The 19,316-nt window shown below is 44.6% G+C and overlaps 1 protein-coding gene across 1 annotated transcript in view; it reads right to left on the bottom strand.

Annotated features, from left to right (window-relative positions):
- Nucleotides 1-19,115, bottom strand: part of LOC130377030 (cadherin-18-like) — a 192,833-nt gene extending 173,718 nt beyond the window's left edge. Inside the window, exon 1 of the mRNA XM_056583968.1 lies at nt 19,072-19,115. Within this exon, the coding sequence (XP_056439943.1) occupies nt 19,072-19,115 (44 nt within the window). The remainder of the gene's footprint in view (nt 1-19,071) is intronic.
- Nucleotides 19,116-19,316: the final 201 nt, after the last annotated feature.

A 19,316-nucleotide genomic window follows, 5' to 3' on the forward strand; every position in this document is an offset into this window, starting at 1 on the left:
TCGGTTTTCTTTCATTCATTTCCTTTGAGGGTTAACGAGTCACCTCAAGGCGGGGGGAAAAGGATGTACACAGAGTGACGTAGTTCTAACACTTAGCGAATAATGCTCGAAGCACGAGTCTGTTTGTGTTTCAGAAGCAGTCTTCCGAGCTGTCAAATCACTCCACTGCTCAGCACAGACAACAAAGGCAACACAACAAAGCCGACCAGAGCTGTCTTCTTGATCCAGGGCACAAAGGGCCGTTCTCGTGAGACCTCCCTGATCTCCCAAGTGGATGTCATTTATGTTTTAAACTCTGCGTGGTCCCTTTTTAAAAGAATAAATACTATTGAAAAGTATTACCCTTCCACGCCACACACCCCTTTTACACACTTATAGTATGTTGTACGTCCTGGCAATTAATGAATGCACTTATTGCAATTTGCACGTCCTGGGACTTAATGGATGCACTTATTGTATGTGGTACTCAAAAATAGTACTTAGCATTGTGTAGCATCTTACCCTTGCTATCTTTGTTGTATACAGAGAATATGTTAACCTAGAAATCGTAAGTGCTTGGCAGGTTTCTATGAACATCCTCACTGTACCGACAGCCATATATTTTTGTTTCTTTTTCGTCTGACAAATGTACTTATTGTTAGTCGCTTTGGAGTAAAGCATCTGCTAAATGCCCCAAATGTAAACGTAGATGAAAAGAAATGAAGAGACGCAAAATTGAATAGGAAGCTCTAACGAGGCCATCAAAGTACATCATGGTGACCTTTTAATAGCTGCACCACACAAAATACCACAGGCTCTTATTGATTATTACATAATCAACTAATTCTATTATTTATTACAATCTTCCTAATGTCTGGATAAACAGGGCAGTGGAGGAATGGTCTGGCGGCTGTTAATAAGCCCTAAGTGATATCGCCGGCCTCCGAAATCATGAAAGGCAGGTGAAAAAAACGTACTTTGATGTTCATTTTACACTTTTCTTTCAACTTTAAGGGGGTCGAGGGGTGGGCGAGTTTTCGCAGACATCAGTCATTCGTCTTGGTGTGCCTGCGGGCCCTTCATCTGATGCTAATGAGCTTGGCTAACGAAATGTGATAGCATCTCTCATACGGGATACCTGCTGATTACCCCTCGCCTGCATGTCAACAGTAAACAAATAAGCTCACTTCTTATTTGGTTCAGTTTGGGAAGCTCAGCAACTCAGTGACTGATTGAGTTTCACTTCTGCACCTAAATGATGCAGACATAATTCTCTCTCTCTCTCTCTCTCTCTCTCTCTCTCTCTCTCTCTCTCTCTCTCTCTCTCTCTCTGGCTCTCAGTCTCAATACAGTATATGAATGTGCTTTTCTCTCCCTCTCTCTTTTGCGGCGCGTCAAATCAAGTTTTGCGGCGCGTCAAAGGTTTGCGGCGCGTCAAAAGTTGAAATATTTCAACTCGAGCAGCATTTGACGCGCCGCAAAATACGTGAACGCGCCCTTCGCCCGTGCCCGGCAGCGGGCACGGGCATGCCGTGCCGCAAATCAGATTTTGACGCGCCGCAAATCAAGTTTTGCTGCCCGTTTTCTCGGCAGCAAATGCTGCGGCAGCAAAGCAGCAAAGCGTCTCTACATTCACTTTGAATGGGATCACGACGCGCGTCAACTTTTTGCATCTTTTGGTGTGAAAGCCCCAGCACCCCTGCTTAACGATCCCAAGGCTTGCCTCGTTAGAGGGAGGAAGTCCCTATATGGCCTTGGGGGTGGAGCCAGCAGGTTGCCACACCCACCCCTCCCCTCACTCCTCCCTGGCGTCTGCCACAATACACACACATCAATAATATGTATCCATCTGTCAGTGTATTCATCCATTCCTTCCTTCCTCCAGTTTTCTATATCTGTATTTTTTACGCTATTATTTATTCATCAATTAATTCCATCATGTCTGCGGCTGTGCTATCGGAGCGGCGGCATAGAGTGGCCCCATCTGATATATATATAATAAATTGCTTTCCCCTCCAAAACAATATAAAAGACAAGACATGGCGTTCCGGCGTCTTCCACTCCCCCTGTTCTCCTCCCCCGCCTGATGTCTTCAGACAGGAGAGACACACAAAAAGACTACGAAAACCTTGGGGTTGGCATTGATGTACCCTGAGCTGACAATGATGGATGTAGTATTGTGGGAGACAGACAAGGTAGACTAAATTACATTACGGTCCAACCTCTTTTTCCCCCCCTCCCCTCCCTCTTCAAGGCTAACGTGGCCGCGTTGAGACGAGGCGGCTGGCGTGGGAAATGTCACACGCTCACCGCGATGTAACGCCCCCGATTCCTATTGGGCGACGACACGCGGCGGTCGAGGGATTCAGCGCGTTCGTCCAATTTGGCGACGACACCTCGTTTTATCTTAATTCTACCTGCAGGATTGCTGCTTCAAAGGCCGCACACCCATGAATACATGTACACACAATTGTGCATATTTCTCGTTTGAAACTTTTACCCAAAGAAAGTACCGGCATATCCCCTGGGGGGCAATCACTGACAAATGATAGACTTTGATTTTATGAAATGAAAGTGTGTTTATATCTCAGGATCTAATTTTTCGTTTGTGGTAAAAAGCTCCAGTGTCCGTGGAAAAACGTCAGACTATACCCCTTTTCATTTGAAAGAATGAGTCATTCCTCTGAGAACGAGATTGTTTTGAGAAACTAAACTCAAAAAGGGGACTCTGTGGGGATTCTGGCCCTTGTTATGTATGTACACAAGGGTTTGGGTGAGAGGCAGAGAGAAAATGGCCCACAGAGGGCATTGTCTGAACTTCAAGTACAGGCGGCCGTGCTTTGGCTAGCCTTTTGCCAAAATACACAAAAAACACTCAAACAAGCCAATGGTCCTCACGTCACCAGCCCCCTCATGTCTTCATCATGACCCCTATTATTTGGTCATGCGCACACACTTTTATCCAAAGCTTACAATGTACAGTTTTTTACATACAAATATTACTTAGCATTTGGCAGCATCTTATCCTATTTGTCTTTCTTGTATACAGGGAATGGATTTACCTAACAATTGTTACTGCTTGGCACTTCTATAAACATCCCCACTGATCCGAAAGCGCTATATTGTCGTTTCTCTTTCTTCTGACAAATGTACTTATGGTAAGTCGCTTTGGATAAAAGCATCTGCCAAAGGCCCTAAATGTGAATATAATGCAATACAAGTCATTGACGCGCAGGCAGTGGAGGTGAGGGGGGGTAAGCAGGTGTTTTGCTATAGGTTTGCAACAGGTAGGCTGGGGGGCATTGGGTTCGAACCCGCTACCTTCCCTCTGAGGCAGACCAACACCCTGGCCCTAAAGAGCCTTTACAGACCACGGCGATATCGCCAAGCCACGTCAAGTGCATGTCCAACACGACTGCCTTGATGGCTAATCCAGCCTCAAAGGGATTCAACATGCCCCCACCCCCCAACCCCCCCCCGAGCAATGAACCAGTGCCAACACACAAGTCACCTCCCCACCCCCCTCCTCCTCCCCATTATTCATTCCTCTCCCCCCATTGGTTAAAGGCCGTTTTCCGCGGTTCAATATCACAGGCCAGCGGGCAGGGCACACAGACGGCATCGCTCCCCCGCGGGCCCCGGGACAGCGCGGCGTCGCCCGTCGCCGTTGGTTACGCTCGGTCACCACATTTCATTAAACAGACAAGGTCGCCCCCGCCGACGGCCGCGGCGCCGGCTCTTTTTGTTTTACTGGCGTCGTGAGGAACGCCGCTGAGCTAAACGCCAGTTAACCTTGTAGTTTGGGGATCCTGACAGACACTGCCTCTACTCTCTCCACCCGCCCCCCCCCCCCCCCCCCCCCTGTGGACTACCAACCCCCCCCCCCCCAACCACTACCTCCCACCCACCACCAGTCTGCTCTGGCTGCCAGTTTGGCAATGGTATCAGAAACAAGATATTTCCTCAAAGGGAATATCGGCACATAGTGTGTGTGTGTGTGTGTGTGTGTGTGTGTGTGTGTGTGTGTGTGTGTGTGTGTGTGTGCGCATGCCGAGCCCGTTGTGCGGTTAATTATAAGGCAGTTAATTCCTTCTCTTTTGGCGCCGTTGTTTTAATAAAAAAAAAGATCCTCGCCGTTGGGTGTCACCCAGGGGCAGACATTTGCATTTGTGGAAAGTCCTGACGGCCACAACAAGGGGCGGCGCGGCGGTGGCTTATACTAGCAATTACGGAAGGTTATGCGCTAGGTCACGAGCTAATCACGTAGCATGGCATTCAGCAGAACCAGGGGAAAATAATACAAATCGGTGACGGGGGAGAAGCTGCGACGGAAAATTACTATGTGCTGAGACATAACTAGACAAAACTACTGTAGCGGGGCGTGTGTGTGTGTGTGTGTGTGTGTCTGTGTGTCTGTGTGTGTGTGTGTGTGTGTGTTTCTCTTTAATAGGGACAGATACACAAACCGTTTAACTATACTGTAGGGGGTATTTTTCTGATACGTTTGTTTTTGACAACTGAAGAAGGGGATTGCGTCTGGGCGGCTTTCAACAGGTCTCCCCGTTGCCACGGTGACCCTATTACGGGATGGATAATCTTAAAGGACGGATGGACTTATGTTTCAATATCGCCCTCTCGTTTCTCGTCACTACGGTCGCAGACGGATGAACCGTGATGCGATGGTTTTTGAACCAGCACCTTATCTTCTCATCTGTTGAAGCACAGAGGAACCTTCACTAGCGCAGGGTCGTTTGTGAGGATGAATAACTTTATTAGTCACATCGGACACTAAGACTCTGACCTTCTCCGTACCCGAATTAGGAACGTTGAAAAGCCAATGTATATCAATTGGAATATTAAAATAATACATATTTATAGATGTGAAGGAAATATACATAGAAAAGTTTTTGGCGTTTACTTTGGCCTCGCTGGAAAGGTTACGAAGTCCCCGACTGCTGATATAACAGGAGGCAAAAAAGGCGAAGAATTCATTTATATTCCCGAGTACACGCTGGAGGGTGGTCGGGAATCAATACTCCTAGTTAATGGCTAGCATCAAAACGTGTGCATATACAGTGTGAGGACTGTGAAGCAGTGCTCAATTTCTGCCCCCCCCCCGCCGAAAGAAGTATATCTATTAACACTGGACTCACACACGTCTATATATGTATGATCCCCATGTACAATTTAATGATAAGATAGAAGACATTTCAAAGCTCATCATTTGTCTTTGGTTAGAGACTGCGGAATGCACTGGAATGAACTCAGGTAGGGGTGTGTGTGTGTGTGTGTGCGTGTATATGTGTGTATGTGTATGTGTGTGTGCACGTGCGAGTGTCGTGCTCCGACACCACATTTAGTGATTGAGTGATGTTTACACAGGCGACCCCACACCTAACTTATACGCCGCCCCCTTGCCTTCGCCTAATCCAGCCGCCGATACTTTCCTTTCTCTGCCGTGTCACCACAAGGCTGTGGCTGAGATCCCCCAGCCTCTCCCTCTCTCTGCACTGAATATATTTTATTGAAGAGACGGTCATTACTTACCATATCCATCTACCCTGTCCTCCTCCTCCTCCTCCCTCTGTCACCGCAAACTCTGTCTCCACTTCTTCCCAGTCCATCCTGCAGCCAATTGTCCGTGTGTGTGTGTGTGTGTCTGTGTGTGTGCGCGCGCTGTTCTTTGGCTGTCTATACCCTTGTGGGCGTTTGTTTGGTGTTGTATATATTTGTGTGCATGGGGTGTGTGCATTTGTGGTGTGTGTGTGCGGGTGTTTGAAACTGGGCTTGCCTCTCTTTGCATTGTGTAGGTCAGTGTGTGTCCTTTAGATACTACTATGTGTATTGTATGCGTTTGTCTTCGTGTGTGCGTCTGTGGGGGTTGCAAGGGTGACACTGAAACCTTGAACAGCATTCAATCGATTTCTACTTTCTTATTCATTCTTTATGCAAGCCGTTTCAAAGGGGCCCAAATCTAATAAAAAAGTTGACCATGGGTATTACTGTAGGCCACAAGACAGAGGTGGCCAAGGACAAACATAAACTATTATTGCCTATGATAATGTGTTTGTGAGCATACACATCTTCGTTAAGTTACGCTCCCTGTCAGCGTCCAATTTGCAGATGAGATGATCGTTTACATTAACAGGAATGTTAACTATCACTAGACCAGGTTGTGTTCTACAGCGTACAACTCACATGCTTTTTGCTCTATTGATGCATTGTTTTAACAACGGGATCAAAACGATTTTCTTCAAGTGGTGTGAAAGCACATACTAATGGCATTGTCTTGATACATCATACTGCCGTTGATAAGTCTTGGTGTATTGGTAACTGTGTTTTTAGGGATGCCAGGACAGATGCCAGATCATTTACCGCAGTTTTCCACTGTGGTGAAGTCATTTTTATTTCAGACTCCCACCCTAAACTTGATGGATCAAATTACACCCTAGATATTCACGTTGAGCTGAAAATTATGATTCGATTCAATATATTAGGTTTCATATCCGTGGCATTTATGTAAAACAACTTTACATTGTTCACTACGGCAAGTGGCGCCATCAAGCTCAAGGGAGTGTCAATCAATTACGAGCATGCAATAAAAAACTAATTCAATAATTCATCAAAAAATATATATTAATAATTCCCCTGCCTCTTTAATAGTGAATATTGGGTGACATATAGCGTGCTTGTTTTTGGGGGAACTAAAAAGCCTGTTATGCATTCCATCTCCACAATTCACCACACTTCAACGCTATGGTGATAAACCGGTTTGCGGCTCAGAAAGCCTGCCGCTGTGAACTCGTACCCGTGAGGTGAGGGGAGGCGTTTGACATTCGTTTTTTTAGCTCTGCTACCCAACGACGGCACCAGCTGCCACTGTGCATGACACATCGGAAATGGTGACTGTCATTTGATGTCTATTAGCTGTATAATCAATCGTCAGCCACAGACACATCAACACTTTATTCATAAAACAGGTTAAATGCGAGGACGTCTTCCATTTCTTAGAAAGGGAATCGTAGAATGTATATTTCCAACACAAAGGAAAATACGGTTTGGAATACAACGTGTGTCTACCACACAATATATTAAGGCTCTAACACACACATCTTACAGCACAAAAACACACACACACACACACACACACACACACACACACACACACACAAACACACACACACACACACACACAAACTGGGGTCAATCTGAATTCAGCATTCCTATCCTGGCGGGTGTATAGGAGAAACCTAGTGATCAGTGTGGGATGATTCCTTCTCATCATGGACCGAGCCGCGGTCCACCCCATCAGAGTCCCCCGAGGAGGACAACACAAACACTGTGTAGTTGCTGTTTTGTTTGCAGTCGGCAGTGTTTGACAGCGGCCGGGTGGGAAGATATATACATCTTGAAAGTGCACCAACCCCGTGCTTGTCGTCGTGGACTTGCACGAGTTCGTATATTCTAGTAGGAACTGAGGGGGATTGAATAACAAGCATAGATAGGATGACCACGGCCACCAGCATATCGTTAAAATCATAGAATAATTGACTGAGTCGTGTTTTAAGGTTCACCTTGTAGTCAGCCAAAGTGAAATAGCTGACTTAGGCAGATAGTGATAATGGACTGTATAAAGCACTCTGATTGGCTTAGGATATAGCCAATGTGGCACTGTGAATCAGCAGCGTCAGGAGAGTAGAGTTAGGTTAGACATCGCAATTTGGCCACAATATGACTTTGGCAATTATGCTATGAGGCTTACGATATCAGTTTTTGATCGACATAATAAAAACCACTTAAAACAATCACTTCAGATGCACGTCATAAATTATTAATTGTTTGATGTAGATAAGGCATCTTAGTCACGGATACCCACAGGTAGACTGCGGACATGAAGGACCGACACCTTTTGGCTGGGAGTCCAACACCGAATCCGCTATACCATCCTGGTTCCAAAGTCTTTGGTAAGAACTACAACAAGAACTAACTGTACTGCGCAGCCAGGTCTATAATCAAGTGTATCGTCAAGATCCGGTCGTGACTGTCTCCAATTAAAAACACAACCGCTAAAAATCGCTTAATACACTTCACTTGTCTAAGTCACCGATCGTATAATCACTCCAACCCACGCAGTACGGATGAGAAATGTGCTCCTAGCTATCTCTGGTGAAGGTATTTACGGTGCAGTGTCCCCGTTAAATAAACTAAATAAATCATTCCTCTAATGACAATGACAGTCAAATTGACTCCCTGAAAAAACATGACCGCTGGACCCGCTCGCTATATTTAAAAAACACAGACAGATGTGGTTGCAATTTAATTATTGTGCATTACCCGTGTTAAATAAACAGCAAAATCCCTCCTCTAATAACAGTTCTCGTCGTCAACAAAAACTCCACCAGCACCAACTTCTCCGAGCCCCCGACCTCTCCGTGTACAACGACACCGCGGTCGTGACTCTCTGTGCGACGGACAGCCCACTGCTCGCCTTAACTCGCGCTCCTTACACATCCTGCCTCGTGTGAATGCGGCCCCTGGCCCCCCCACTGTGACGCCCCTGGGGTAACAGCGCCGACCCCTCAAGGGACCACCCCCCCCCCCCCCCCCCCCCCTGCTGGGTCGGCTCTCCCACAGGCAGTCGGTCCCTTTCAACGAGTCCATCGTTGTACACAGACCGACCGCTTCGTTGCAGTTTGAATAGAACATTTCTCCAACTCCAGACTTTTAAAAACATAAATGCTTTCCTTACATCTGGACTCATGTTGATGATGTTATGAATGACATCACTAATTACACTATAAATCAGAGTAAATCAGTAGGAATGGCGGACAATTGATAAATAAATAGCCACTTTGGGAGGGGAGGGCCGGTTTCTGCCTGGAAACATCGGTGTCTATCGGCAAAATAATGATGCCTTCGGCCACGGGAGGCCGTCTTTTTTATTGATATGGAACTTGTTAGCCATGAGACGCTGTTGCTGTTGTGTGGTGTTGAGTTGGAGGAGATTCTGGGCTGTACTGGCGTAATGCAGAGTTAAAATGCAATTACCCCGTTGGCCGGGGTGGGACTCCCTGTACGTTTGAACAGAGGCGAAGGTCACCAAGGCTGCTCCTCTGCCTATGGCAATGCGGGGGGTTGCCTATTAGGCGAGAGAGAGAGAGAGAGAGAGAGAGAGAGAGAGACTGCTTTGTGCACAGGTGAAAATCAATGGCATCGAAAGACCTCTGAAGGTGTTTACTAATGGCCGTGTGAGTGTCTGTGTGTGTCTGTGTGTGTTTGTGTGTGTGCATGCCACCAGGGGGACCCTTGTGCACAGTCCCACAGGACAGTGTACCCCCGCAACAGGACCACTCAGGAGAGGGGGGGGGGGCTTCTGATTCAAAAAGTAGAGCGCTGAGGGAGAGTGTGTATTCAATATAAAGTTAGCCATGGAGCTCGACCGCGGAGATTTGCACAACTTCTATTCACAATAAAAGTTTTCGTGTGGTTGCTTGGTGGCTCTTCAATTAAATGACTGCCCCCCCCCCATGTTGTGCTGGCCAACATGATACCAGTAGGCCGGGGTGCCCCCCCACCCCCTATGCTGCGAATTCCTGGTTTATTTTTAGATTTCATTTTCGTCGCATTGATGTGATTTTGAAAATGTTTAATTTTAAAATGTGTTTAATGAGTTTACTTCGAAATTAATTCCACTCGAATAATAACTGAAAACCATAAAAAAAACATTAAAAGATGAAAGTCTTTAACACTTGAAATGAAACAGTTTAAATGTTTCACTGCAAGTCTAGGGGGTACTGCATGATGGAATTTATTATCTATTTACTTGGCATAATTTGTATGTGTTCATTTATGCGTTATGTGTGTTAAGGGTTACTTTATTTCGGTCAACCCATTCATTCACTTCCTTTAGTTAGGTATAGGAGTTTGAAACATGATTAACTAAATGTTCTATCCAGTCTATTCCAGGTCACAGCGTTCTTGTGTTGTGTATTGATTGACTGGCGTGTGGGCGAGATTACTCACAATGGGAAATGACAGCATGGAGCTGAAGAACAAATTCCACAACAGCCGTCACCAAGACTGTAAATCTCTACACTTGGCACTCAATCATGACATGCATTCAGGCAACATGGCAGACTGCGACATTGCTAGTGCTCCGTGGGCACGCGGGCAACGCGTTGCATCACTGTGCCATGATATAGAGCACATTTACATGGGGCACTCATGTTGCAAAGTGATGATGAGTATCTGTGAAAAACAGCTTGGAATCAAACACTGACTAATTCAAGCATAATCCGAATGTCTAGTCTAGCGCGCTGCGGAAATGATAAAATATGTAGAGAAGACAATATGCACAGAATGGTAACTATGTCCCTGAAGGAAGGAGGGTTAAAAACAGCTCACTCTCTCACACTTGCTCTACCTACCTCTCCTTGCAACTCTCTGTCTCCCTCTATCTCCCTTCGTCTCCTTTTCTCTCTTTACGTCTCCCTTTCTCTCCCTATGTCTCCCTTTTTCTCTCTATGTCTCCCATTCTCTCCCTGTCTCCTTTTCTCTCCCTACGTCTCCCTTTCTCTTTCTGTCTCCCTTTCTCTCTCTACGTCTCCCTTTCTCTCTCTACGTCTCTCTTTCTCTCCCTGTCTCCCTTTCTCTCTCTGTCTCTCTTTCTCTCCCTTTTTATGTCTCCCTTTCTCTCCCTATGTCTCCCTTTTTTTCCTCTGTCTCCCTTGCTCTCTCTGTCTCCCTTTCTCTCTCTGTCTCCCTTTCTCTCCATACGTCTCCCTTTCTCTCCCTAGGTCTCCCTTTCCCTCCCTACGTCTCCCTCTCTCTCCCTTCATCCCCTTTCCTCCCCTCTGTGTCTGTACTCCCAGAGCTCCAGTCCACCGCTTCGTCTCTTAAAGCCTATCTGACGGTTTATTTCCTCAGTGTGTGTGTTAACACGCTAGTGTGTTTAGAACGGTCCCCTGTGTGTCCTGGACACCCATCTGTGTGTCTGGTTGCTTCCCGACAGCGGCCAGGCAAACTAGGCCAGCAGACGCCTCGCCACTCCCTCCCTCTCGCTGTTTACACTCTGCTTCTTTTAAGGGGCTTATGTTCGTCTTGCAATAGTTACCATCTAAAACATTACCAACATGTAAAGCGCAAGCTTTTATCTTCTAATCGACGCTGGAAAGAGTATCTACATAAACAGATTGTGCGTTTACCGTCCATACACACCCAGACAGATCCTCCACGTTTCATAGCGCAAATATAAACAATGCAACAGAGATGTATAAACAAAGCATCTTGGTGTGATGTCTGTGGTGTGGCTGGACTCCGTCACAAAACTCCAGACCACACACACACACACACACACACACACACACACACACACACACACACACACACACACACACACACACACACACACACACACACACACACACACACACACACACACACACACACACACACACACATTGAGGTGAAGCCGGAGCGACCAGCAACCCTTATGAGAACACAGTGTGTCCAAAACTAAATGGGTACCAAGGGTACGAGTCGACTGCGATGGTTTGTCTGGTTATTAAGTGGAGCAATGGCGTATTCATAAGCAAACTGCCTTGTAATCTTTTGAGTTATTTTGAGTTCTTACTGGAGATGCATTAGTTATTTATTTTATGCAATATAATTTTAAGTTTATCCGATAACTAATTACCGGGACGATCAATTGCAAGCTTTCCTCACCACTTATTGTGAGATTTAATGATTTGTTTAAAGGCTGGTTATTATTCCCCACCCTATGATTACGTTACCTTATATTATTATTATCATTATAAAACAGTTTATATTGAGTCACATTTGAAGCAAGAATGAGCAAAAACTAAAATTGACTTTTCCCACCGTTTTGTTACAAACAAAAAAAACAAGTTGACAAACACAACATGTGTCGTTTGTTGCACAACACATCCCAAAAGAGACTACACTCAAATCAAATGATCGAAACCATAAAAACGTGATGAGTTCAAGATGACTTATCGACGTCTAACTCCTACATCACAAGGCCTCCTGTGTAATATAACGCGGTGGTTATCTCCTATAACCCAGCGACTAAGCAGAGTGCATATTGACATGATGTGGATGCCTCTGACATCACCTTCAGAGACTCCTGAATGGCCCCAGGTTGTAGGCAGCGTGTCCTTCAGAGGGGCACATACCTCCTTATTGGAATTCATCAAACACAACTTAATCCGCGCCACAGGGAATTCTCCGTGTTTGGCCCGAGTTTCACCTTCTTCCCGTAATGTCTTGGAGTGCAGAGTGGCAATACTTCTAATCTATTGACGTATTTTAAAGGAAACACACCGATGGGATCCAGTGTTTTAGACAAGCACACTTCCTGACTTTTTATGGAGGCAGTCGATGAATTTAAATCTTTTGCGGATGTATCCGGAATACAAACGCTTTGGCTAAATGAAAGCAATCCATGTGGGAATCTTCCCCGGTAGATTATAATATAACCCCATACTCCAACCGGTAACCCTGAAAATCGGCCGGTTTTCCATCAGGAGCGGTTCTTAATTTTTTTTCGTTAATGGAAAAGCTGACCTAGACGAACTGTGTGTTACTTCATATCTCATCTGTCTACCACAGGACAAACACTTTCAAGCATGAACTTAATTAAACAGTGTGTGATTTCCTATGGGCGGCGTTTAAATCTAAGAACCTCTAATGATCGTTTGCACCGAGGCAATTGGAGTTCCTTAAACTGCCTTGACCTCTTAAAAAAAGAGCGAGAGAGAGAGCGATAGGGGAGAGGGGTACACACACACACACACACACACACACACACACACACACACTTGAGCAAACTTAATTAATTAATAAACCTAATTGTAAAAATGTCCAAATAAAGGGACTATAAACGTTAAAACGATAGACTCAGTGTCTCAGTGTGACTTCTGTTAATTGAAATTCGAATGCACCTCTCGCTATAAACATCCCCAGTATGTTTGGCCTTTCCCCCAGCGGAGAGGGGCATACCTTCGCCACGGGTTGATGTCCATGTGGCTGTAAGCACGGCAGAGCAAATGAGGCTTGCTAATGCACTTGAAATGCCAACTCTCTCTGCAAGCAAAGGCAAGTTTGGATCCCCGGGGACCCAAATAGAAGAGCATCAGCCATCTGTGAGCTGGTAATAGTGGGTCTCTTTATTTTATTTTATTTTAATTAGGGGAAGGGCACATGCCTAACTGCATAACTAAGCGCCTTGTCACTCTCTGTCTCCATCCATTCCTCTTGTTTGCTGCCTCTCTCTCTCTCACTCTCTTACTGCCCCCACTTGAAAAAAAATTAATTTGAGACACATACATGGCCTTCTGAAAATCATTTCTTGAGATCAGCAGCCATAATGATGACCGGGTTAAAGTTACCCAAGACATCACCCAGAAATCGTACCTTTGAAAGAAATGATTTGACAGTCTTGATGTGTTCTTGGACTGGCTCTAAAGTGTATTATAGAGACGCGATGTATTGGCAAAAAAACAACAAACAATATAGTTTATAAATCTATTGGATTGCGACGCAAATCGACTTTATAAGATTGGACCAATATCTCTTCATGGGAATGACTTGGATTGAAACCATTTTCAAAGCGTACACCACAGGGCAGCTGTGTCAGACGGAAGTGGCCATATTTCCTCAGAATGCCTGGTTTCTTTTTCCGACAGAGGCAACCTCATTTTCCCGCCCGGCATTGATAAAGGCTCATTGCAAATCAGAGAGGAACTTTCCAGATCCCTCATTTGCCTCTCTGGCAATCACTCAACAAAACCCAATTCCTACAGCGCTGTCCACGCAACAACGCAAAACAGAGTGGATTGAAACAACTCTGCAGGAAGAATAAATAAAACGTGTCAAATAACAATACTAAAGGAAAAACAAAATCTGAGACGTGCAGAGAAACTTCCGAGAGATACATCCAATCTAAACCAAAAACGTCTTCCACAAAAAAGGCTAAACAAAAAGTACCTTTTGTGGACCTTAATATTTTTTAAGATTCTGATGCCACTTGTGATGGTTATTTGCTTACTGGAAGAGGAATAGGAGGAGGAGGAAGGGCCAAAGAGTCATTACTATGCTAATGCAATGCAGCGGCTACAGGCTACAAGCCAGCCATCGATCTGGGCATTGATGGGCTGCCACCGGGAGTGTTCGCTTGTCCATTGAGATAAACAAATGTGCGTGGCCAAAATAAAGAGTAATCAATGGCCTGGGTTTTGTGTTCTCCTCAAACGCTTAAGGTATTTTTTTGTGCTATTCAGTTGTTATAAGAATGAAAAGGTGTTTCTTTGTCTTACAAATGTAAATTTAGGACACGGAGATTTCGATTTTTCTTTGTGTGGTTTAATGGCTGGAATAAATGTTTGGCATCACGTATTTCCTTCATATTGTGTTGAGTTTTAGACATTATAGTCTAATGACAAGCCACTAATTAAAATGACGCACTTTAGATGAGAAAGATACGTTCAAATATACTGTATGTATATTTTTTATGACACCTTTTCACCAAGGAATCAACAATCAATCAAATTAATCTCCTACAAATTGGGATATTTTACGTAGCTGGTTTTAAATAAACCTATATCGTGTATGTGGACGATAGAAGTGTTGACGAAGACACGCCAATGTCCGTTAGAGTCTGTTGGGGTCTTTCTCTCAAAGCTATCTAAAATACCAACCTTGACCTCAACATCGTACCTTATGAACAAAGTGAAGTATAGGTGCAGCACAGGGAGGTATTGACGACTTAATTTGAACAAAACACAATACACAACCAACCACATTTCTAAACACTGGATTGCAGCAGCACCACCATGGCCATACTTAAGTATCCAATCCAATTAGTGAAGAATAACCAAAGCTTGCCTGTTAAGAGGTTATTGGAAGAAAACCAAAAGAAAACAACATCAAAGATGATTCACAGCATTCTGATTCAATGTCCTCGGTGCCATGCTCCATTTCAACCACCTTGCAGACAGTTGCATCACACGGATGAGTTGTGAGGATGTTGTCAGGTCAGCACTCACTCACTGCTACTCTTGTTGCAGTTCTGGTTCCTGCTCTTACACCAATCAACGGGACGGCCCAGTGACTACTGGCGTGACTCCTTGTGACAGCCCAAGCTGTAATCACACTTGAGCAATCGGCCAATTCCCATACCGGCTCCTTAGTGACTTTTATCTGTCTACACTGGAAGACACTTTGGATATCACTTATCTGCCAAATGATGAAATCGTAATGCATGACATCTGATGTGTCATCTGTGATATTCTCGGATGATAATTACAAAATGATCACTGACGGCGGAGTGGACTTCGGCAAATGGCTCTGGACTTTCTGGCAGGAAACAAACTCCATGTATCCTTGGTTTATTTATGTATTGAGACGTTATACTCTCAGTCCGATTGATTGGTGGGGTTGAAATTGGCAGGAGCTAGCACACACCATGAGGAAAATGAACCATGCCCACTTAGTAATGGACTTGATCACTGGCCAACCATTTTACTGTCCTATTCCCTTTTGAGCTAGCATTAGGCCAGTCTTTCGTTTCATCAACACACCCTAAAAAATAGGGTTGTCATGAAATATTCGCAGTATTGAGGCTTTGGTGAAGCAATTTTTCTATTGTAGTAAAATGTTCATAGGTTTCAAAATGTAATAGGGCACTTCTTTTTTTAAATCAGATGAAAGAAAGGCTTGAATATGAATGATCAAGCCACATTGAGAATGGATGATCAGAACAGGAACTAAAGAAAGATTTTATAAAAGGGTTATGAAAAACAAGAAAAAGGTACTGGTTGACCTTTACATTTAACCTTTCTTCAAAGTACACACACAACGCATGAGAGAGGTAGGAGAGGGTCTACAGACCAGCCTACCGTCATGATTGATTTCAGCCATCACAACACACTCGAGGGGGAGAGACCTCCAGCATGAAGCAGGTGATCCATACTGCCAGGCAGGAGCACCCCCCCAGAGTGTGTGTGCGGATGGCTGGTTTATCCTGTGCAGGTTAAACCAGGTGCGCGGCCTCACGCAGCCCCAGAGTCCAATTGTATGACTCAGGCCAGGTGAGGCTGCATAAACCAGCCGTCATCCAGACAAGCTCCAAAATAGGTTAATATAATGTATGTACCACAACTAATATAATTATACTTCTACGAAAGTGGCTGCCTGCCTCGAGGGAGACAGCGAGCTCCTTTCTGTCTGTTGATTACGCATTGTATTCACATCCGATCATAACAAAGCCCCCATCGATAAAGAAAATGCAGAGACGTTCAACCGATTCAAAATTACAAAAACATGTCGATGACGGGGGCTCAGCATCAATGTTTATTTTGAGCATGCGCTACCGAGTAGCGACAGCGAGATTACTTTTTACCGTTGCGAGTGGGTGAAACAAAGAGCAATCTATCACTTGGGTTTTAGCTCTCGTCAAATGCTATTTTTTTCGATGCGCTATTAAGTTGTCAAAATAAGAATTTTACTGTATTTTATTACCGGTTTTGAAGCTATGGAGTGGTTGTCAAGTGATTAACTGGATTTCCTTCATATTGTGTTGAATTTGAGACACTCTACAGACTGAAGTCTGATGTAAAGTTTAAGGAGGATACCAGCGCAAAGTCCCTGCATGTTTTGGTTTGCGTAATTTTATGTATGTGCACCAATGTTCTTAATGCACAGAAAGTCCACATTGAACGCTCTGCAATGAAGCGATCTGAAGCGGGGAGCAAAAGGCAGACTCAGACCAAGTCCCTAACGGTTTAGCAGCTTTCACTGCTGGAACCTGACCAGGAACCACCTTCCTTTTCGCCCGCTTTAACCCAAATGTTTGGGCGTTTCAGTTTTCAATTGGATCGTGGATTGTCAATTAATTCGTACTTAACTTATTAAGGAGTGTGATTATAGAGTGAACATGCACAGCTCAATTCAATATTTTTTTTTACAGTTGCGGATAATTCACCAATCAATGTTTTTAGTTTCAGGGTCATTAGATGATCTAATACAATAATTTGTATTAACTTAAGCAACTTATGACTGTTCATACACACATTCACATAGCCCCGTACAATGAGTCATACACACATTAACACACCGACGGCGGGGTCGAGCAAGGCGACAGCCAGCTCGTCAGGGGCAGCTAAGATTAGATGTCTCGGAGGAGTCTGGGATCGAACTAGTAACCTTCCAGCGATGGATCCACAGGCTCTCCCTCCCGAGCTAAGCCGACCCAAATTGTTTTCTAGAAATGTCTTTAATTTGATCAGTTGCTTCGTCAGTTGACTAGTCAGTGACGTCACTTACAGAGAGCAATCATGAGATGCATATTGAAAGGTAGATGAGGTGGATTTTAGAAGGTTACACTATGGCTTGCTCTTCGCCAATGATTTCCGCGGCACGCTTGAGTCTATCTCCATGTATTACGGTGGGTTGATGACATTTAAACGGAGGAAAACAAACATAATTAACAATGTGCAAACATTCACGACTTCAAGATTGGCAATATTGAAGTAAGTAAACGTAATGTGTCAACTTCACTTATTTGTGCACCTCGTTGCTAAGTCGAGGTGCACAAAAAAAGAAGAGACTGCTGCTGGCTTGTTCTGATCAGAATATTGAATCGCCCCTATCCCACTAGGGTTCTATGCTTAACCTAGCATATTAACATCATTGTATAATGATCATGACTCAAAACTAAAAAATAAGGTTGTTATAATGAAAATGACTAAGAGGAAAAATACTTGCTTGGTCGCTGGCTTACACTTTGTTAAGTGGAAAGCCAGAAGCAGAGCCAGGAATTCACTTAGACGGGCCCAGAGAAAATAGGATGGCAATGTTTAGTTCATTCACAGTTCATTTATTGGGACATGTATTGCAAGCTTTCCGATTGGTTGGGCATTGGGTTTTAACAGTGCTACCATTATAGCTCTGCTCAATTGGCCCAGTCGTACCCATCCCTGTAGGGAGGATCCTCTCATGGGTTCCTCCGTTAGGGTTTCCCCACTCTGGGGGTTTTCCCTGCCCTTTGGAAGACATGGGCATTAGGTTGATGCATAATGTGGTCTAGGGATGTCTCTTAAAACTGTAAAAAATATAAATGACTTGACAAAGACATCTTTTGCTGTTTGACACTTGCACTCATGTGTTTGCTTACAGATTAACGTAAACTCATCTGAATGCTTCCCTGTTCACACAGTGAGCGCCTGATTTACTTTCATTAATGAAAAAATGACCCAAAACATCAATACGATACATTTTTTATTCTACGATTACAATTCAGAAAGATTATATAGATACACGGGCCGACTTGTAGTTTGTCCAAGTGAAATAATTGGTTTCTTTTGAATCTTTGACTCTCATTGTGTCTCTCGGGCCTTGAGTACATATCTGGGGGCTATGCTACAGCCATAGCTCCAGGCATGGCTGTAGCAAACCATGTTCACTACATCTCCCCCCGCTCCTCGACCCGTCAGAAAAGTGGACATTTTGCAAGCCCCTATATTCATTATCGTCACAAAAGGTGGAGGGGGGGGGGGGGGGGGGGGATGTATTATAGATGGTGGCCGCTACGTAGCTGAGTAATTGGAAATCCGCCAAACTCCCCATCACTTTGAACACATTAACATTTCCACGATGACAACGCTTGTGATGGAGCACTTGGTCCACCTCAATGGGAGGTAATGGCGAACTACTGACCTATGCCAGGAGCACTGCCACCTACAGCGGTGTCAGACGGTCTGGACGTCAGACGGTCCCTCGGCGGGGGGGGGGGGGGGGGGGGACACGTGGAATTAAGACACCTCAGGGTTTGTGTGGAGATGTGAAATCATTAAAGTTCACCCCGATGGCCTCGGGGGAAATCAACAGTCGAAAGCGCCCATAGAGCTTTACCCATAATCCAATCTGCTCAGAGATGAGTAATACAATTGGAAGTGCTTTATGAGTAATAAAGTGGAAAATATTTGGCCCGCTCTGCGACTTAAGAGGGTGATCATTAAGCCGGGAGATGAATTCAAATTGACTTTGACTCCTTGACTAAAAATAATCATCGACATCTTCAGGTCCTCCGAGTCTCCGAAGGGAAGTTCTTTTTCCATCTTGCCTATATAAGATAAATGTGGATCTCTAATGGTCCAACAAAAAACAGTTTGAATGCGTTGTCCGTATGGGGATTTTGATCATCGCTTTGGGTATGTGGGGAATTTCACTATAGCTAAGGCATTAAATGAACCATTGTGATGCCATTAGCCACAGTCTAGTAGTAGATAGGGTGTCTGATCCCTCGTGTACACATCACC

This window comes from Gadus chalcogrammus, chromosome 23, assembly GCF_026213295.1.
Source record: "Gadus chalcogrammus isolate NIFS_2021 chromosome 23, NIFS_Gcha_1.0, whole genome shotgun sequence".
NCBI classification, from domain to species: domain Eukaryota; kingdom Metazoa; phylum Chordata; class Actinopteri; order Gadiformes; family Gadidae; genus Gadus; species Gadus chalcogrammus.